This window comes from Thalassophryne amazonica, chromosome 11 (assembly GCF_902500255.1).
Source record: "Thalassophryne amazonica chromosome 11, fThaAma1.1, whole genome shotgun sequence".
Classification (NCBI taxonomy): domain Eukaryota; kingdom Metazoa; phylum Chordata; class Actinopteri; order Batrachoidiformes; family Batrachoididae; genus Thalassophryne; species Thalassophryne amazonica.
Window position 1 is genome coordinate 34394802 of NC_047113.1, and position 15851 is coordinate 34410652.

Genomic DNA, 15851 nt, shown 5'->3' on the forward strand with positions numbered 1-15851 from the left:
ACTCATGTGAAGCACCTTGAGGCAACTTTGTTGTGATTTGGTGCTATATAAACGAAATGAATTGAATTGGAAAAAGTGAAGTGCTGTGAATACTTTCCAGATGCACCGTAAGTCAGGTCTGCGCTGGTGCTGTGAGTCACAGCACACTGAAGCACCTTGATTCCTGGATGGCAAGCAGGCAGACAGACACCTGGTCCATCCCCACAGCTCAAAAATAACCATTAGTCAATAACCAAAACCATAGTCTGGTGAAATGAGGGTGTCCCCTTGGCTTTTTTGAGCAAAGTTAACAATCCTTCACAATGCAAGTGATATTCATCATCTGAGTCTTCTGAAGTAACCTTTCATTTGACCTAACGTCAATCCAGTGGTTCTCAAGGAACCTCTAAAGAGACCTGGCACCAAAGACAGCCAGTTGTTGCCTTCGGTCACTAGTTAGTGTCCAAGTCTCATAAGCATACATTAAGACAGGAAGCACCAGAACCCTAAAGACTTGGACATTTGTTTGCAAAGATATCCAAACCCTCTATCCAGTGACTTCGTGACTCCACAAGCTCTTCCCAGGCAGCTCTCGATCTCAAAGGCCAAGGACCTAGTTGCCGATTGGGTCATTTTTTTTCTAATGGTCATATCCCACTGGGCTGTGACAGCGTGTGAACGGCAATTACGAGGGAATTTGCTTTTGTTTTGCGCGACATTTGCTGAGTGTTACAATTCCTTCGCTTGAGTCGCATGTGTCACTCCTGGAACACTCCTTTGAACAGTTCAAAGTTAGCGAGGTGACTGCATGACTCCAAAAGCTCTCTGCAGGCATCTCTTGATGTGAAACTCTGAGAACCCGGAGACATGAACGATACTGCCAAAATAAGGTGATAAAATAAAGTGTGACATATTCCCCACCTGCAGGCTCTCCTCTCTCAGACAGTGCAGTTCTGTTTGGTGTTTCTGGTACTGATCCTTTAAGTCTTTCTCGGCTTGCAGGGCCTCAGCACGCAGGGCTTCTATCTGCAGCACCAGAACTTGTCTCTCTCTGGTCAGGATCCGCAGTTCTCTCTGGAGCCCTTCTGTCTGAGGGAGGAATGGATGGAAACATAAAAATGCACACAAAGTCGCATAATTAAGTTGCAGATGCAGTGGTTTCATTACCCACAATGAAAACAGCCCTACATTAATTCTGACTGACTCAGCAAAGATAGATCACAAAGTGCATAATGCTAAACAACAGAGTGTCTCATTTGCTTATACGGCACCTGGTCCTGTGCCAGATCTCTCTGCATCTTCTCCACCTCCTCTTGAATTAATTTCCCATGATCCTCTTTAAGTCGCCTCCTCTGTTCCTGGGCACTGCTGTATTCTAACTGAGACTGATCATTAAGTCGGCAAAAAGTGAACTCATGCTCAGACAAATGTCATGACATTTTACAAAGGCCTGAAATATGTAACAGCTGATTTGTAGGTTGTTACTTGCTGAAAAGGGTCGGATTTCTCTCCAGCGTCCCTGTGTTTCACCATTTCGTCTCTAAGTGCTTCTCTCAGCTGCTGGATTCTGCACACCCTCTGCTGGACTTGGTCCACATCTGCTTTCCCCTCTTGCAAGAATGACATTCACAGAGGTCATAGTTTGCAATAACAGTGAAACTAGAGAGCAAGTATTCATATGAATAAGCAAACAGAATGCCAACTGTTGATCTGAAATGATGGTGTCATTACCCCTGGTTATAAAAGTTATTGTATTTTCTAAGTCCCATTTTTTTTTTTGTATGTGGAACTTACTTTCTAACAGCCTTTCCCGGGGGGGTACTCAGTAGCACTTGTGCACACCACAGAATGTGCTGTTCCTTCACATAAAGATTTTTAAATTCCAAAAGTAAGCTTCTTCTTTGTCTTTCGGCTGTTCCCGTTAGGGGTCGCCACAGCAGATCAATCATTTCCATCTCACCCTGTCCTCTGTATCTTCCTCTGTCACACCAGCCACCTGCATGTCCTCCTTCAACACATCCATAAACCTCCTCTTTGTCTCCCTCTTCTCCTCCTGCCTGGTGGCTCCATCCTCAGCATCCTTCTCCTTGTATATCCTGGGTCCCTCCTCTGCACATATCCAAACCATCTCAATCGCGACTCTCTGACTTTGTCTCAACATCTTCAGCTCTGCCACCTCCAGCTCTGCCTCCTGTCTTTTTGTTAGTGCCACCGTCTCTAAACCGTACAACATAGCTGGTCTCACTACTGTCTTGTAAATTTTCCCCTTCACTCTTGCTGATATTCTTTGGTCACAAATCACTCCTGCCACCTTTCTTCACCCACTCCACCCTGCCTGCACTCTCTTTTTCAGCTCTCGACCACACTCTCCATTACTTTGAACAGTTGACCCCAAATATTTAAACTCATCTACTTTCACCACTTCTACTCCTTGTAACTGCACTATTCCACTGGGCTCCCTCCCATTCACACACATGTACTCAGTCTTACTTCTACTAACTTTCATTCCCCTTCTCTCCAAAGCATATCTCCACTTCTCCAGACTAGACTCAACTTGCTCTCTACTCTCACTACAGATCACAATGTCATCTGCAAACATCATAGTCCATGGGGACTCCTGTCTGATCTCATCCGTCAACCTGTCCATAACCACTGCAAACAAGAAAGGACCCAGAGCTGATCCTTGGTGTAATCCCACCCCACCTTGAATGAGTCTGTCATTCCGACTGCGCATCTCACCGCTGTCACACTATTCTTGTACATGTCCTGCACTACCCTAACATACTTCTCTGCCACTCCAGACTTCCTCATACAATACCACAGCTCTTCTCTTGGCACCCTGTCATAAGCTTTTTCTAAGTCCACAAACACACAATGTAACTCTTTCTGGCCTTCTCTGTACTTCTCCACAGTATTCTCAGAGCAAACATTGCATCTGTAGTGCTCTTTCTCGGCATGAAACCATATTGCTGCTCACAGATCTTCGCCTGTTTTCTAAGCCTAGCTTCTACTACTCTTTCCCATAACTTCATGTTGTGGCTGACCAACTTTATGCCTCTGTAGTTACTGCAGCTCTGCACATCACCCTTGTTCTTGAAAATAGGAACCAGCACACTTCATCTCCACTCCTCAGGCATCTTCTCACTTTCCAAGATTTTATTAAGCAATCTGGTTAGAAACTCTACTGCCATCTCTCCTAGACATTTCCATGCCTCCACTGGAATGTCATCTGGACCAACTGCCTTTCCACTCTTCATCCTCTTCATAGCTGCCCTCACATCTTCCTTACTAATCTCTTGTACTTCCTGATTTACTCTCACCACATCATCCAGCCTTTTCTCTCACTCATTTTCTTTATTCATCAGCTCTTCAAAATATTCCCTCCACCTTCTCAGCACACACTCCTCACTTGTCAGCACATTACCATGTGCATCTTTTACCACCCTAACCTGCTGCACATCCTTTCCAGCTCTGTCCCTTTGTCTGGCCAGGCCAATCGGTACAAGTCCTTTTCTCCTTCCTTACTATTTAACTTCCTGTACAGCTCGCAATATGCCTTTTCCTTCGCTTTTGCCACTTCTCTTTTCGCCTTACACCGCATCTCCTTGTACTCCCATCTACTTTCTTCATCTCTACGACTATCCCAAAACTTTTCGCCAACCTCTTTCTCCTTATGCTTTCCTGGACCTCTTCATTCCACCACCAGTCTCCTTGTCTCCTTCCACTGTCCAGATGGCATACCCAGTACTGTCCTAGCTGTCTCCCTCACCACATCTGCAGTACTTTTCCAGTTGTCCAAAATTGCTTCCCCTCTAACGACACTCTCTCCTGCCACCACCTTACAGTCTCTGATTTCTTTTAGCTTGCACCTCCTATAAAGAATGTAGTCCACCTGTGTGCACCTTCCTCCACTCTTATATGTTACCCTGTGCTTCTCCCTTTTCTTAAAGTAGGTATTCACCACAGCCATTTCCATCCTTTTTGCAAAATCAACTACCATCTGTCCTTCCCCATTCCTATCCTTGATACCATATCTACCCATTACTTCCTCATCACCTCTGTTCCCTTCACCAACATGCCCATTGAAGTCCGCTCCTATCACCACTCTTTCATGCTTGGGCACACTCTCCACCACCTCATCTAACACACTCCAGAAATCTTCTTTCTCCTTCATGTCACAACCTACCTGTGGGGCATATGCACTGATGATATTCATCATCACCCTTTCAATTTCCAACTTCACACTCATCACCCTGTCAGACACTCACTTAACCTCCAACACACTTTTAACATACTCTTCCTTTAAAATGACCCCAACACCATTTCTCTTCCTGTCCTCACCATGGTACAACAACTTGAACCCACCGCCGATGCTCCTGCTCTTAATTCCCTTCCACTTGGTCTCTTGCACACACAATATGTCTACCTTTCTCCTCTCCATCATATCAGCCAGCTCTCTCCCTTTACCAGTCATACTACCAACATTCAAAGTCCCTACTCTCATTTCCACCCTTCTAGTTTTATTCTTCTCCTGCTGTTTGTGGAAACGTTCTCCTCCTCTTCTTCATCGTCTTCGCCCAGCAGTAGCCCACTTTCCACTGGCACCCTGTTGGGCAACAGCACTGGTGGCAGACATTGTTAACCCAGGCCGCGACCGATCCGGTATGGAAATTCGATTCTTAGTCTGCATAGTTGGGTTGGCTTGTTTTACGCCGGATGCCCTTCCTGACGCAACCCTCCTCATTTATCCAGGCTTGGGACCGGCACTCAGAATGTACTGGCTGCACACCCCATGTGGCTGAGTTAAATTCCAAAAGTAAGCAAGGTGGACAAATAAACCTGTGCTGGACAACAAACTGAATGCTATTTGATGCAGTTAGATAAAAGGATTCATCAGAGGGAGATGTGAACAGTGCATTTTCATAGGATGCCCTCAGCCTGTGGTTTGTACCAAAAAGACTATTAAGTTCCAAAAATAAGCAAGATATGAGATGTTATTTGACATGAACATGGATTAGTGGCCAGCACTGTTGGAAACATGACAATAAAAATGTTAGTACATTTGATATTTTTTTTAGTCAGCTCTTTAATTTGGTATTTTGTGTATTGTTGTAGTGTACTTTTATTATTGGTAAACATGGTAAATGGACTGCATATACAGTAGTGTTCAGAATAATAGTAGTGCTATGCGACTAAAAAGATTAATCCAGGTTTTGAGTATATTTCTTATTGTTACATGGGAAACAAGGTACCAGTAGATTCAGTAGATTCTCACAAATCCAGCAAGACCAAACATTCATGATATGCACACTCTTAAGGCTATGAAATTGGGCTACTGGTAAAAAAAAAAAAAGTAGAAAAGGGGGTGTTTACAATAATAGTAGCATCTGCTGTTGACACTACAAACTCAAAACTATTATGTTCAAACTGCTTTTTGAGCAATCCCGTGAATCACTAAACTAGTATTTACGAGGTCTGTTAGAAAAGTATCCGACCCTTTTATTTTTTTCAAAAACCATATGGATTTGAATCACACGTGATTGCATCAGCCAAGCTTGAACCTTCGTGCGCATGCGTGAGTTTTTTCACGCCTGTCGGTTGCGTCATTCGCCTGTGAGCAGGCTTTGTGTGAGCAGTGGTCCACCCCTCTCATCGGATTTTTACTGTGAATAAATGTCTGAACGATTTGGAGCTTTGCTGCATCAATCACATGTGATTCAAATCCATATGGTTTTTGAAAAAAATAAAAAGGTCAGATACTTTTCTAACAGACCTCGTAGTTGTATAACCACAGTTTTTCATAATTTCTTCACATCTGCGAGGCATTAATTTTGATGGTTTGGAACCAAGATTTTGCTCATTTACTAGTGTGCTTGGGGTCATTGTCTTGTTGAAACACCCATTTCAAGGGCATGTCTTCTTCAGCATAAGGCAACATGACCTCTTCAAGTATTTTGACATATCCAAACTGATCTATGATACCTGGTATGCGATATATAGGCCGAACACCATAGTAGGAGAAACATGCCCATATCATGATGCTTGCACCACAATGCTTCACTGTCTTCACTGTGAACTGTGGCTTGAATTCAGAGTTTGGGGGTTGTCTCACAAACTGTCTGCGGCCCTTGGACCCAAAAAGAACAATTTTACTCTCATCAGTCCACAAAATATTCCTCCATTTCTCTTTAGGCCAGTTGATGTGTTCTTTGGCAAATTGTAACCTCTTCTGCACGTCTTTTATTTAACAGAGGGACTTTGCGGGGGATTCTTGCAAATAAATTAGCTTCACACAGGCGTCTTCTAACTGTCACAGCACGTAACTCCAGACTGTCTTTGATCATCCTGGAGCTGATCAATGGGTGAGCCTTTGCCATTCTGGTTATTCTTCTATCCATTTTGATGGTTGTTTTCCATTTTCTTCCATGCGTCTTCTGTTTTTGTTTTTTTTTGTTTTTTGTTTTTGTCCATTTCAAAGCTTTGGAGATCATTGTAGTTGAACAGCCTATAATTTTTTGCACCTGCGTATAGGTTTAACCCTCTCCAATCAACTTTTTAATCAAACTACGCTGTTCTTCTGAACAATATCTTGAATGTCCCATTTTCCTCAGGCTTTCAAAGAGAAAAGCATGTTCAACAGGTGCTGGCTTCATCCTTAAATAGGGGACACCTGATTCACACCTGTTTGTTCCACAAAATTGACAAACTCACTGACTGAATGCCACACTACTATTATTGTGAACACCCCCTTTTCTACTTTTTTTTTTACTAATAGCCCAATTTCATAGCCTTAAGAGTGTGCATATCATGAATGCTTGGTCTTGTTGGATTTGTGAGAATCTACTGAAATATACTCAAAACCTGGATTAATCTTTTTAGTCGCATAGCACTACTGTTATTCTGAACACTACTGTATATAGCGCATTTCCATCTGCATCAGATGCTCAAAGTGCTTTACAATAATGCCTCACATTCATCTCAATGCTATTGGTGAATATGGGCATACCCGATATTATTATATGGCTGTGACGCTACGTGTGCTCTGATTGGCTGATTAATGCTCTGATATTTTCCCATATTGAACCAGTTTCCATGACATTCGGTCCGCAACGAGTTTTTTTGTTTTTTGCAAACCAGGAAGCTAAAAAAGCGATTAGAAAAAGCAAGTTGGACATGAACATACTCCATAAATATCTAAACAACATCTGAAAAAACACAGAGATTGAAAGCTTACCAGCTAACAAGAGGACCTGTTGGGGAAAGTGAGGAACACGGACCCACAACAGGGGGCGCAAATGAACGGACAATGAAGAAAGTCAAATAACAAAGTTTTACTGTTGTGAACACGCACAACAAACACAACAAATTACAATTTCGGTCACAAGTCGAATTCCAACGGTGTCGTGTGGGCAGGCTCGACGATAGGAGACGTCTGTCCAAGTCGAACCGGAACCACCCGATTTCCTCCGCCACCGAACCCCGGGAATACTGGAGCCGCCAAGTCCCGAACTCCCAGGTGGTCACTGCCTCCGCTCGTCGGATCCGGTACTGCTGGCGAGGAACAGAAACAGTCAGATGTGGGTGCGGCTGCACCCAACAACACGTGGGGTGGAAAACACCACCTCCACCTCTAATCAGACACAACATTGTAATGTAGGAATAAGAGTACTTATCCAAATACGTCCTTCTCAGTCTTCAGTTGTTTTACACACAAGCAACAAGGTATTAATCCGTATGGCTGGCTGAGTTCGTTACCTCCGTGGTAGAGCGATATCTCGGCAATGAGGTGGAGATGCCGTCCAGCTGATATACCCCTCCGTTGATGGATGTCAGCTGTCTCAGTTGATAGGTGACGGCTGTCACCTTGGCTGCTCCTGTGAGGCGGCAGCGCCCTCTGGTGCCTGGAGCCCGCACTCCAGGCAGGGCGCCCTCTGGTGGTGGTGGGCCAGCAGTACCTCCTCTTCAGCGGCCCACACAACAGGACCCCCCCCTCAACGGGCGCCTCCTGGCGCCCGACCGGGCTTGTCCGGGTGGCGGCGGTAGAAGTCGGCCAGGAGGGCCGGGTCCAGGATGAAGCTCCTCTTCACCCAGGAGCGTTCTTCGGGGCCGTACCCCTCCCAGTCCACCAGGTATTGCAAGCCCCGGCCCATCCGTCGGACATCCAGAAGCCGGCGCACAGTCCAAGCCGGCTCGCCATCGATGATCCAGGCAGGAGGTGGCGCCGGACCGGGAGTGCAGAGGGGCGAGGTGTGATGCCGTTTGAGTTTGAGTTTTGACACATGGAACACGGGATGGATCCACAGTGAGGCCGGTAGCTGAAGCCTCACTGCGGCGGGATTGATGATTTTGAGGATCTTGTACGGTCCTATGTATCGTTCTTTCAATTTCGGGGAGGCCACTTGCAGTGGAATGTCCTTGGTGGACAACCACACTTCCTGCCCGGGGCGATACGTAGGGGCCGGGGTCCGCCGCCGGTCTGCATGGGTCTTCGCCCTCGTCCGGGCCCTCAACAATGCAGAATGGGCGGCACGCCACACCCGACGGCACTTCCGCAGGTGGGCCTGGACCGAGGGCACACCGACCTCTCCCTCAACCACCGGAAACAATGGGGGCTGATACCCCAAACACACCTCAAAAGGGGAGAGGCCGGTGGCTGACGACACTTGACTGTTGTGGGCGTACTCGATCCAGGCCAGATGAGCACTCCAGGCCGCCGGGTGCGCGGCTGTCACACAACGTAGTGTCTGCTCCATCTCTTGATTGGCCCGTTCTGCTTGCCCGTTGGTTTGGGGGTGATACCCGGACGAGAGACTGACCGTGGCCCCCAGTTCCCGGCAAAAGCTCCTCCAGACATGCGAGGAGAACTGGGGACCGCGATCAGAGACGATGTCTGATGGTATCCCATGCAGCCGGACGACGTGGTGGACCAGGAGGTCCGCTGTCTCCTGGGCCGTTGGGAGCTTCGGGAGGGCCACGAAGTGGGCCGCCTTGGAGAATCGTCCACTATCGTGAGGATGACGGTGTTTCCCTGAGACGGCGGGAGGCCCGGGTTGGGGGCCAGTCTCTCACCGCCGCAACCTTGGCCGGATCAGGAGCGACGGAGTTGGGGGAGATGATGAACCCCAGGAAGGACAAAGAGGTGCGGTGAAACTCACACTTCTCGCCCTTAACAAACAGCCGGTTCTCCAATAACCGCTGCAGGACCTGACGTACATGTCGAACATGGGTCTCAGGATCCGGAGAAAAGATGAGTATGTCGTCAAGATATACGAAGACGAATCGGTGCAGGAAGTCCCGCAAGACATCATTAACCAATGCTTGGAACGTCGCGGGAGCGTTTGTAAGACCGAACGGCATGACCAGGTACTCAAAATGACCTAACGGGGTGTTAAATGATGCTGAGAATGACAGCCTCAACACTGCATTTAATCTATTATTAGACTCTATTGGCTTTGCTCAAAAAGTAAATGAGTCCACCCACCACTTTAATCATATCTTAGATCTTGTTCTGACTTATGGTATGGAAATAGAAGACTTAACAGTATTTCCTGAAAACTCCCTTCTGTCTGATCATTTTTTAATAACATTTACATTTACCCTGATGGACTACCCTGCAGTGGGGAATAAGTTTCATTACACTAGAAGTCTTTCAGAAAGCGCTGTAACTAGGTTTAAGGATATGATTCCTTCGTTATGTTCTCTAATGTCATATACCAACACAGAGCAGAGTAGCTACCTAAACTCTATAAGGGAGTTAGAGTATCTCGTCAATAGTTTTACATCCTCTTTGAAGACAACTTTGGATGCTGTAGCTCCTCTGAAAAAGAGAGCTTTAAATCAGAAGTGTCTGACTCCGTGGTATAACTCACAAACTCGTAGCTTAAAGCAGATAACCCGTAAGTTGGAGAGGAAATGGCGTCTCACTAATTTAGAAGATCTTCACTTAGCCTGGAAAAAGAGTTTGTTGCTCTATAAAAAAGCCCTCCGTAAAGCTAGGACATCTTTCTACTCATCACTAATTGAAGAAAATAAGAATAACCTCAGGTTTCTTTTCAGCACTGTAGCTAAGCTGACAAAGAGTCAGAGCTCTATTGAGCTGAGTATTCCATTAACTTTAACTAGTAATGACTTCATGACTTTCTTTGCTAACAAAATTTTGACTATTAAAGAAAAAATTACTCATAACCATCCCAAAGATGTATCATTATCTTTGGCTGCTTTCAGTGATGCCGGTATTTGGTTAGACTCTTTCTCTCCGGTTGTTCTGTCTGAGTTATTTTCATTGGTTGCTTCGTCCAAACCATCGGCATGTTTATTGGACCCCATTCCTGCCAGGCTGCTCAAGGAAGTCCTACCATTATTTAATGCTTCAATCTTAAATATGATCAATCTATCTTTGTTAGTTGGTTATGTACCACAGGCCTTTAAGGTGGCAGTAATTAAACCATTACTTAAAAAGCCATCACTTGACCCAGCTATCTTAGCTAATTATAGGCCAATTTCCAACCTTCCTTTTCTCTCAAAGATTCTTGAGAGGGTAGTTGTAAAACAGCTAACTGATCACCTGCAGAGGAATGGTCTATTTGAAGAGTTTCAGTCAGGTTTTAGAATTCATCATAGTACAGAAACAGCATTAGTGAAGGTTACAAATGATCTTCTTATGGCTTCGGACAGTGGACTTATCTCTGTGCTTGTTCTGTTGGACCTCAGTGCTGCTTTTGATACTGTTGACCATAAAATTTTATTACAGAGATTAGAGCATGTCATAGGTATTAAAGGCACTGCGCTGCGGTGGTTTGAATCATATTTGTCTAATAGATTACAGTTTGTTCATGTAAATGGGGAATCTTCTTCACAGACTAAAGTTAATTATGGAGTTCCACAAGGTTCTGTGCTAGGACCAATTTTATTCACTTTATACATGCTTCCCTTAGGCAGTATTATTAGACGGTATTGCTTAAATTTTCATTGTTACGCAGATGATACCCAGCTTTATCTATCCGTGAAGCCAGAGGATACACACCAATTAGCTAAACTGCAGGATTGTCTTACAGACATAAAGACATGGATGACCTCTAATTTCCTGCTTTTAAACTCAGATAAAACTGAAGTTATTGTACTTGGCCCCACAAATCTTAGAAGCATGGTGTCTAACCAGATCGTTACTCTGGATGGCATTTCCCTGATCTCTAGTAATACTGTGTGAAATCTTGGAGTCATTTTGATCAGGATATGTCATTCAAAGCGCATATTAAACAAATATGTAGGACTGGCCTTTTGCATTTACGCAATATCTCTAAAATCAGAAAGGTCTTGTCTCAGAGTGATGCTGAAAAACTAATTCATGCATTTATTTCCTCTAGGCTGGACTATTGTAATTCATTATTATCAGGTTGTCCTAAAAGTTCCCTAAAAAGCCTTCAGTTGGTTCAGAATGCTGCAGCTAGAGTACTGACGGGGACTAGCAGGAGAGCGCATATCTCACCCGTGTTGGCCTCTCTTCATTGGCTTCCTGTTAATTCTAGAATAGAATTTAAAATTCTTCTTCTTACTTATAAGGTTTGAATAATCAGGTCCCATCTTATCTTAGGGACCTCGTAGTACCATATTACCCCATTAGAGCGCTTCGCTCTCAGACTGCAGGCTTACTTGTAGTTCCTAGGGTTTGTAAGAGTAGAATGGGAGGCAGAGCCTTCAGCTTTCAGGCTCCTCTCCTGTGGAACCAGCTCCCAATTCAGATCAGGGAGACAGATACCCTCTCTACTTTTAAGATTAGGCTTAAAACTTTCCTTTTCGCTAAGGCTTATAGTTAGGGCTGGATCGGGTGACCCTGGACCATCCCTTGGTTATGCTGCTTTAGACGTAGATTGTGGGGGGGTTCCCATGATGCACTGTTTCTTTCTCTTTTTGCTCCGTATGCATCACTCTGCATTTAATCATTAGTGATCGATCTCTGCCCCCTTCACGGCATGTCTTTTCCTGGTTTTTTTCCCTCAGCCCCAACCAGTCTCAGCAGAAGACTGCCCCTCCCTGAGCCTGGTTCTGCTGGAGGTTTGTTCCTGTTAAAAGGGAGTTTTTCCTTCCCACTGTTGCCAAGTGCTTGCTCATAGGGGGTCGTTTTGACCGTTGGGGTTTTTTATAATTATTGTATGGCCTTGCCTTACAATATGGAGCGCCTTGGGGCAACTGTTTGTTGTGATTTGGCGCTATATAAGAAAAAAGTTGATTGATTGATTGATTAAATGCCGTCTTCCACTCGTCTCCCTTCCGGATCCGAACCAGATGATACGCATTCCTAAGATCAAGCTTGGTGAATATCTTAGCTCCATGCAGGGGCGTGAACACCGAATCCAACAAGGGTAAGGGGTATCGGTTACGAACCGTGATTTCGTTCAGCCCCCTGTAATCGATGCATGGACGTAATCCGCCATCCTTTTTCCCCACAAAAAAGAAACCCGCACCCATCGGGGAGGTGGAATTCCGGATCAACCCGGCAGCCAAAGAGTCCCGGATGTAGGTCTCCATTGATTCGCGTTCAGGTCGTGAGAGGTTGTACAGCCTACTGGACGGGAACTCAACACCTGGAACCAAATCAATGGCACAATCATACGGGCGGTGCGGGGGAAGGGTGAGCGCCAGATCCTTGCTGAACACCTCCGCAAGGTCATGGTACTGCACCGGAACCGTCCCTAGATTGGGCGGGGCTCTGACCTCCTCCCTGGCCTGGGAACCGGGAGGAACCGAGGAACCTAAACATACCCGATGGCAGGTCTCGCTCCACTGAACCACTACCCCGGACGGCCAATCGATCCGGGGATTGTGTTTCAACATCCAGGGGAACCCTAAAATCACACGGGAGGTGGCCGGAGTCACAAAAAACTCGATCTCCTCCCGGTGATTCCCCGACACCACCAGAGTTACTGGTGGTGTCTTGTGAGTGATTGGAGGGAGTAGGGAGCCATCTAGCGCCCGTACCTGCACAGGCGAGGTAAGCGCCACCAGAGGGAATCCTATCTCCCTGGCCCATTTGCTGTCTAGCAAATTCCCTTCTGAGCCCATGTCCACCAGTGCTGGGGCCTTCAGGGTTAAATCCTCATACAGGATGGTAACTGGGAGTCATGTGGCGATGTGGGTGTGTCCCACGTGAATGTCTCGGCCCACCCCTAGCCCAGTTTCTAGGGGCGGGCGTTGGTGTTTAACCGCTCGGGGCAGTCTCTTAGTTGATGCTCAATCGAGCCACAAACAAAACACGCCCCATGGGCCAGCCTCCTTTGAGTAACCGGTGCCCTAAATGTTGCCCTACTCGTGTCCATAGCTTCGTCAGCAGGGGGGGCTGTAACCGCACGGAGCGCAGGGGCCGTGGAGCGTGGGGAGGGCGGAACGCGGTCGGAACCGGAAGGGAGAGGGACGACGCGTGCCCGGCCACGCCCTTTGTCTCGTTCCCGACGGCGCTCTTCTAACCGATTGTCTAATCGTATGACAAGATCGATGAGCCCATCTAAATCCCGCGGTTCGTCCTTAGCCACCAGGTGCTCCTTGAGGACCAACGACAGTCCGTTTACAAAGGCGGCGCGGAGGGCAGTGCTATTCCAGCTGGACCTCGCAGCCGCGATGCGGAAGTCGACTGCATAGGCAGCTGCGCTCCGGCGCCCCTGTCTCATTGACAGCAGCACGGCTGAAGCGGTCTCTCCTCTATTAGGGTGATCGAACACTGTTCTGAACTCCCTCACAAACCCATCATATGTCTGAAGGAGCCGTGAATTTTGCTCCCAGAGCGCTGTAGCCCAAGCGCGTGCCTCACCACGAAGCAGATTTATCACATAAGCTACTTTGCTAGCGTCAGTCGCGTACATGACGGGACGCTGTGCGAAGACGAGCGAACACTGCATAAGGAAATCCGCGCACGTCTCCACACAGCCTCCGTACGGCTCTGGGGGGCTTATGTATGCTTCAGGGGAAGGTGGGAGGGGTCGTTGAACGACCAGTGGAACGTCACTGTTACGCACAGGGTCGACGGGAGGGAGAGCCGCAGCGGCGCCCGGAGGGCGCGCTTCCACCTGCGCGGCGAGAGCCTCCACCCTGCGGTTCAGGAGGACGTTCTGCTCGGTCATCAAATCCAACCGAGTCGTGAAAGCGGTGAGGATCCGCTGCAACTCACCGATCACCCCTCCCGCGGCCGCCTGTGTGCCCTGTTCTTCCATTGGCCGTTCAACAGCCGGTTGACGCCCCTCGGGATCCATGACGCTGGCCGAGATATCCTGTTGGGGAAAGTGAGGAACACGGACCCACAACAGGGGGCGCAAATGAACGGACAATGAAGAAAGTCAAATAACAAAGTTTTACTGTTGTGAACACGCACAACAAACACAACAAATTACAATTTCGGTCACAAGTCGAATTCCAACGGTGTCGTGTGGGCAGGCTCGACGATAGGAGACGTCTGTCCAAGTTGAACCGGAACCACCCGATTTCCTCCGCCACCGAACCCCGGGAATACTGGAGCCGCCAAGTCCCGAACTCCCAGGTGGTCACTGCCTCCGCTCGTCGGATCCGGTACTGCTGGCGAGGAACAGAAACAGTCAGATGTGGGTGCGGCTGCACCCAACAACACGTGGGGTGGAAAACACCACCTCCACCTCTAATCAGACACAACACTGTAATGTAGGAATAAGAGTACTTATCCAAATACGTCCTTCTCAGTCTTCAGTTGTTTTACACACAAGCAACAAGGTATTAATCCGTATGGCTGGCTGAGTTCATTACCTCCGTGGTAGAGCGATATCTCGGCAATGAGGTGGAGATGCCGTCCAGCTGATATACCCCTCCGTTGATGGATGTCAGCTGTCTCAGTTGATAGGTGACGGCTGTCACCTTGGCTGCTCCTGTGAGGCGGCAGCGCCCTCTGGTGCCTGGAGCCCGCACTCCAGGCAGGGCGCCCTCTGGTGGTGGTGGGCCAGCAGTACCTCCTCTTCAGCGGCCCACACAACAGGACCACCTGTTAGCAAGTTCTTCATGGAGGTGAAGAAAGCAAATGATGCCAACACCGTCAGCAGCATATTCGGGCCATACTGTAATTTTGTGTGTTTATATGTATAACAGCCATAAAATAAATGAATGATTAACCTCGCTTGCTCGGTCTGTATGAGGATATCAGACCTCTATGTTTTTCGCACAGACCTCACTGCGCTCGGTCCGTTCTGACACCTCAGTCTGATATTTCCGACAGACTTCTCGCTCAGTTAATAATCCTTTATTATTACTGGAGTTTATTTTGTTGAGTGTTTTGATTCTTGGGAAAGCCCAATATAAATTGTTCAGATGATTATTATTCATTATTAATAACAAAGTTAGATTTTTTACTGTGCAAGTCCCAGGGCCTCCCAGATCAGTTAAGAAGAACAAAAAACTCCTGAAAATGTTCTTTTTTTCATACCTCTGATATGTTCTTCCATTTGGTGCCTGAGCTCGTCCTGTAAATATCTCACCGTGCCTGAGATGTCTCTCAGAAGAGTCTGCTGGCTGCCATTTGGGGTTTGACAGCTCTGACAAATTTAAGCAAAATAGGATTCTTATGTGAGAATTTCTTATTTTGCTACATTACTGTAAAAACAAACAAAAAAAATGCTGTGGTACAGACCTTCACTTGGGCTTTTATCTTCTCTGATTCTTGCCTTCTTTTCTTCCATGACTGCTTTTTCAGCAGCTGGTGGACAGACCACAGACGTCATTTGTAGCAGATGGTAATATGTCATTAATTATTATTTAGTATCATCTATTATGGTGTTCTAAGCTTCTGGGGAAAACCTGGTCTTGTTAGGAGAGACGGCATCCATCCCACTTTGGATGGAGCAGCTCTCATTTCTAGAAATCTG

The 15851-nt window shown here is 46.8% G+C and overlaps 1 protein-coding gene across 2 annotated transcripts in view; it reads right to left on the reverse strand.

Annotated features, from left to right (window-relative positions):
* Positions 1 to 15851, reverse strand: part of LOC117520162 — a 34273-nt gene that overhangs the window by 2837 nt on the left and 15585 nt on the right. For both annotated transcript variants that reach the window (XM_034181474.1, XM_034181473.1), the window contains exons 11-15: positions 15617 to 15682; positions 15413 to 15521; positions 1465 to 1589; positions 1251 to 1364; positions 901 to 1068 (exon numbers count right to left, since the gene is read on the reverse strand). In XM_034181474.1, the coding sequence (XP_034037365.1) occupies positions 901 to 1068; positions 1251 to 1364; positions 1465 to 1589; positions 15413 to 15521; positions 15617 to 15682 (582 nt within the window). The remainder of the gene's footprint in view (positions 1 to 900; positions 1069 to 1250; positions 1365 to 1464; positions 1590 to 15412; positions 15522 to 15616; positions 15683 to 15851) is intronic.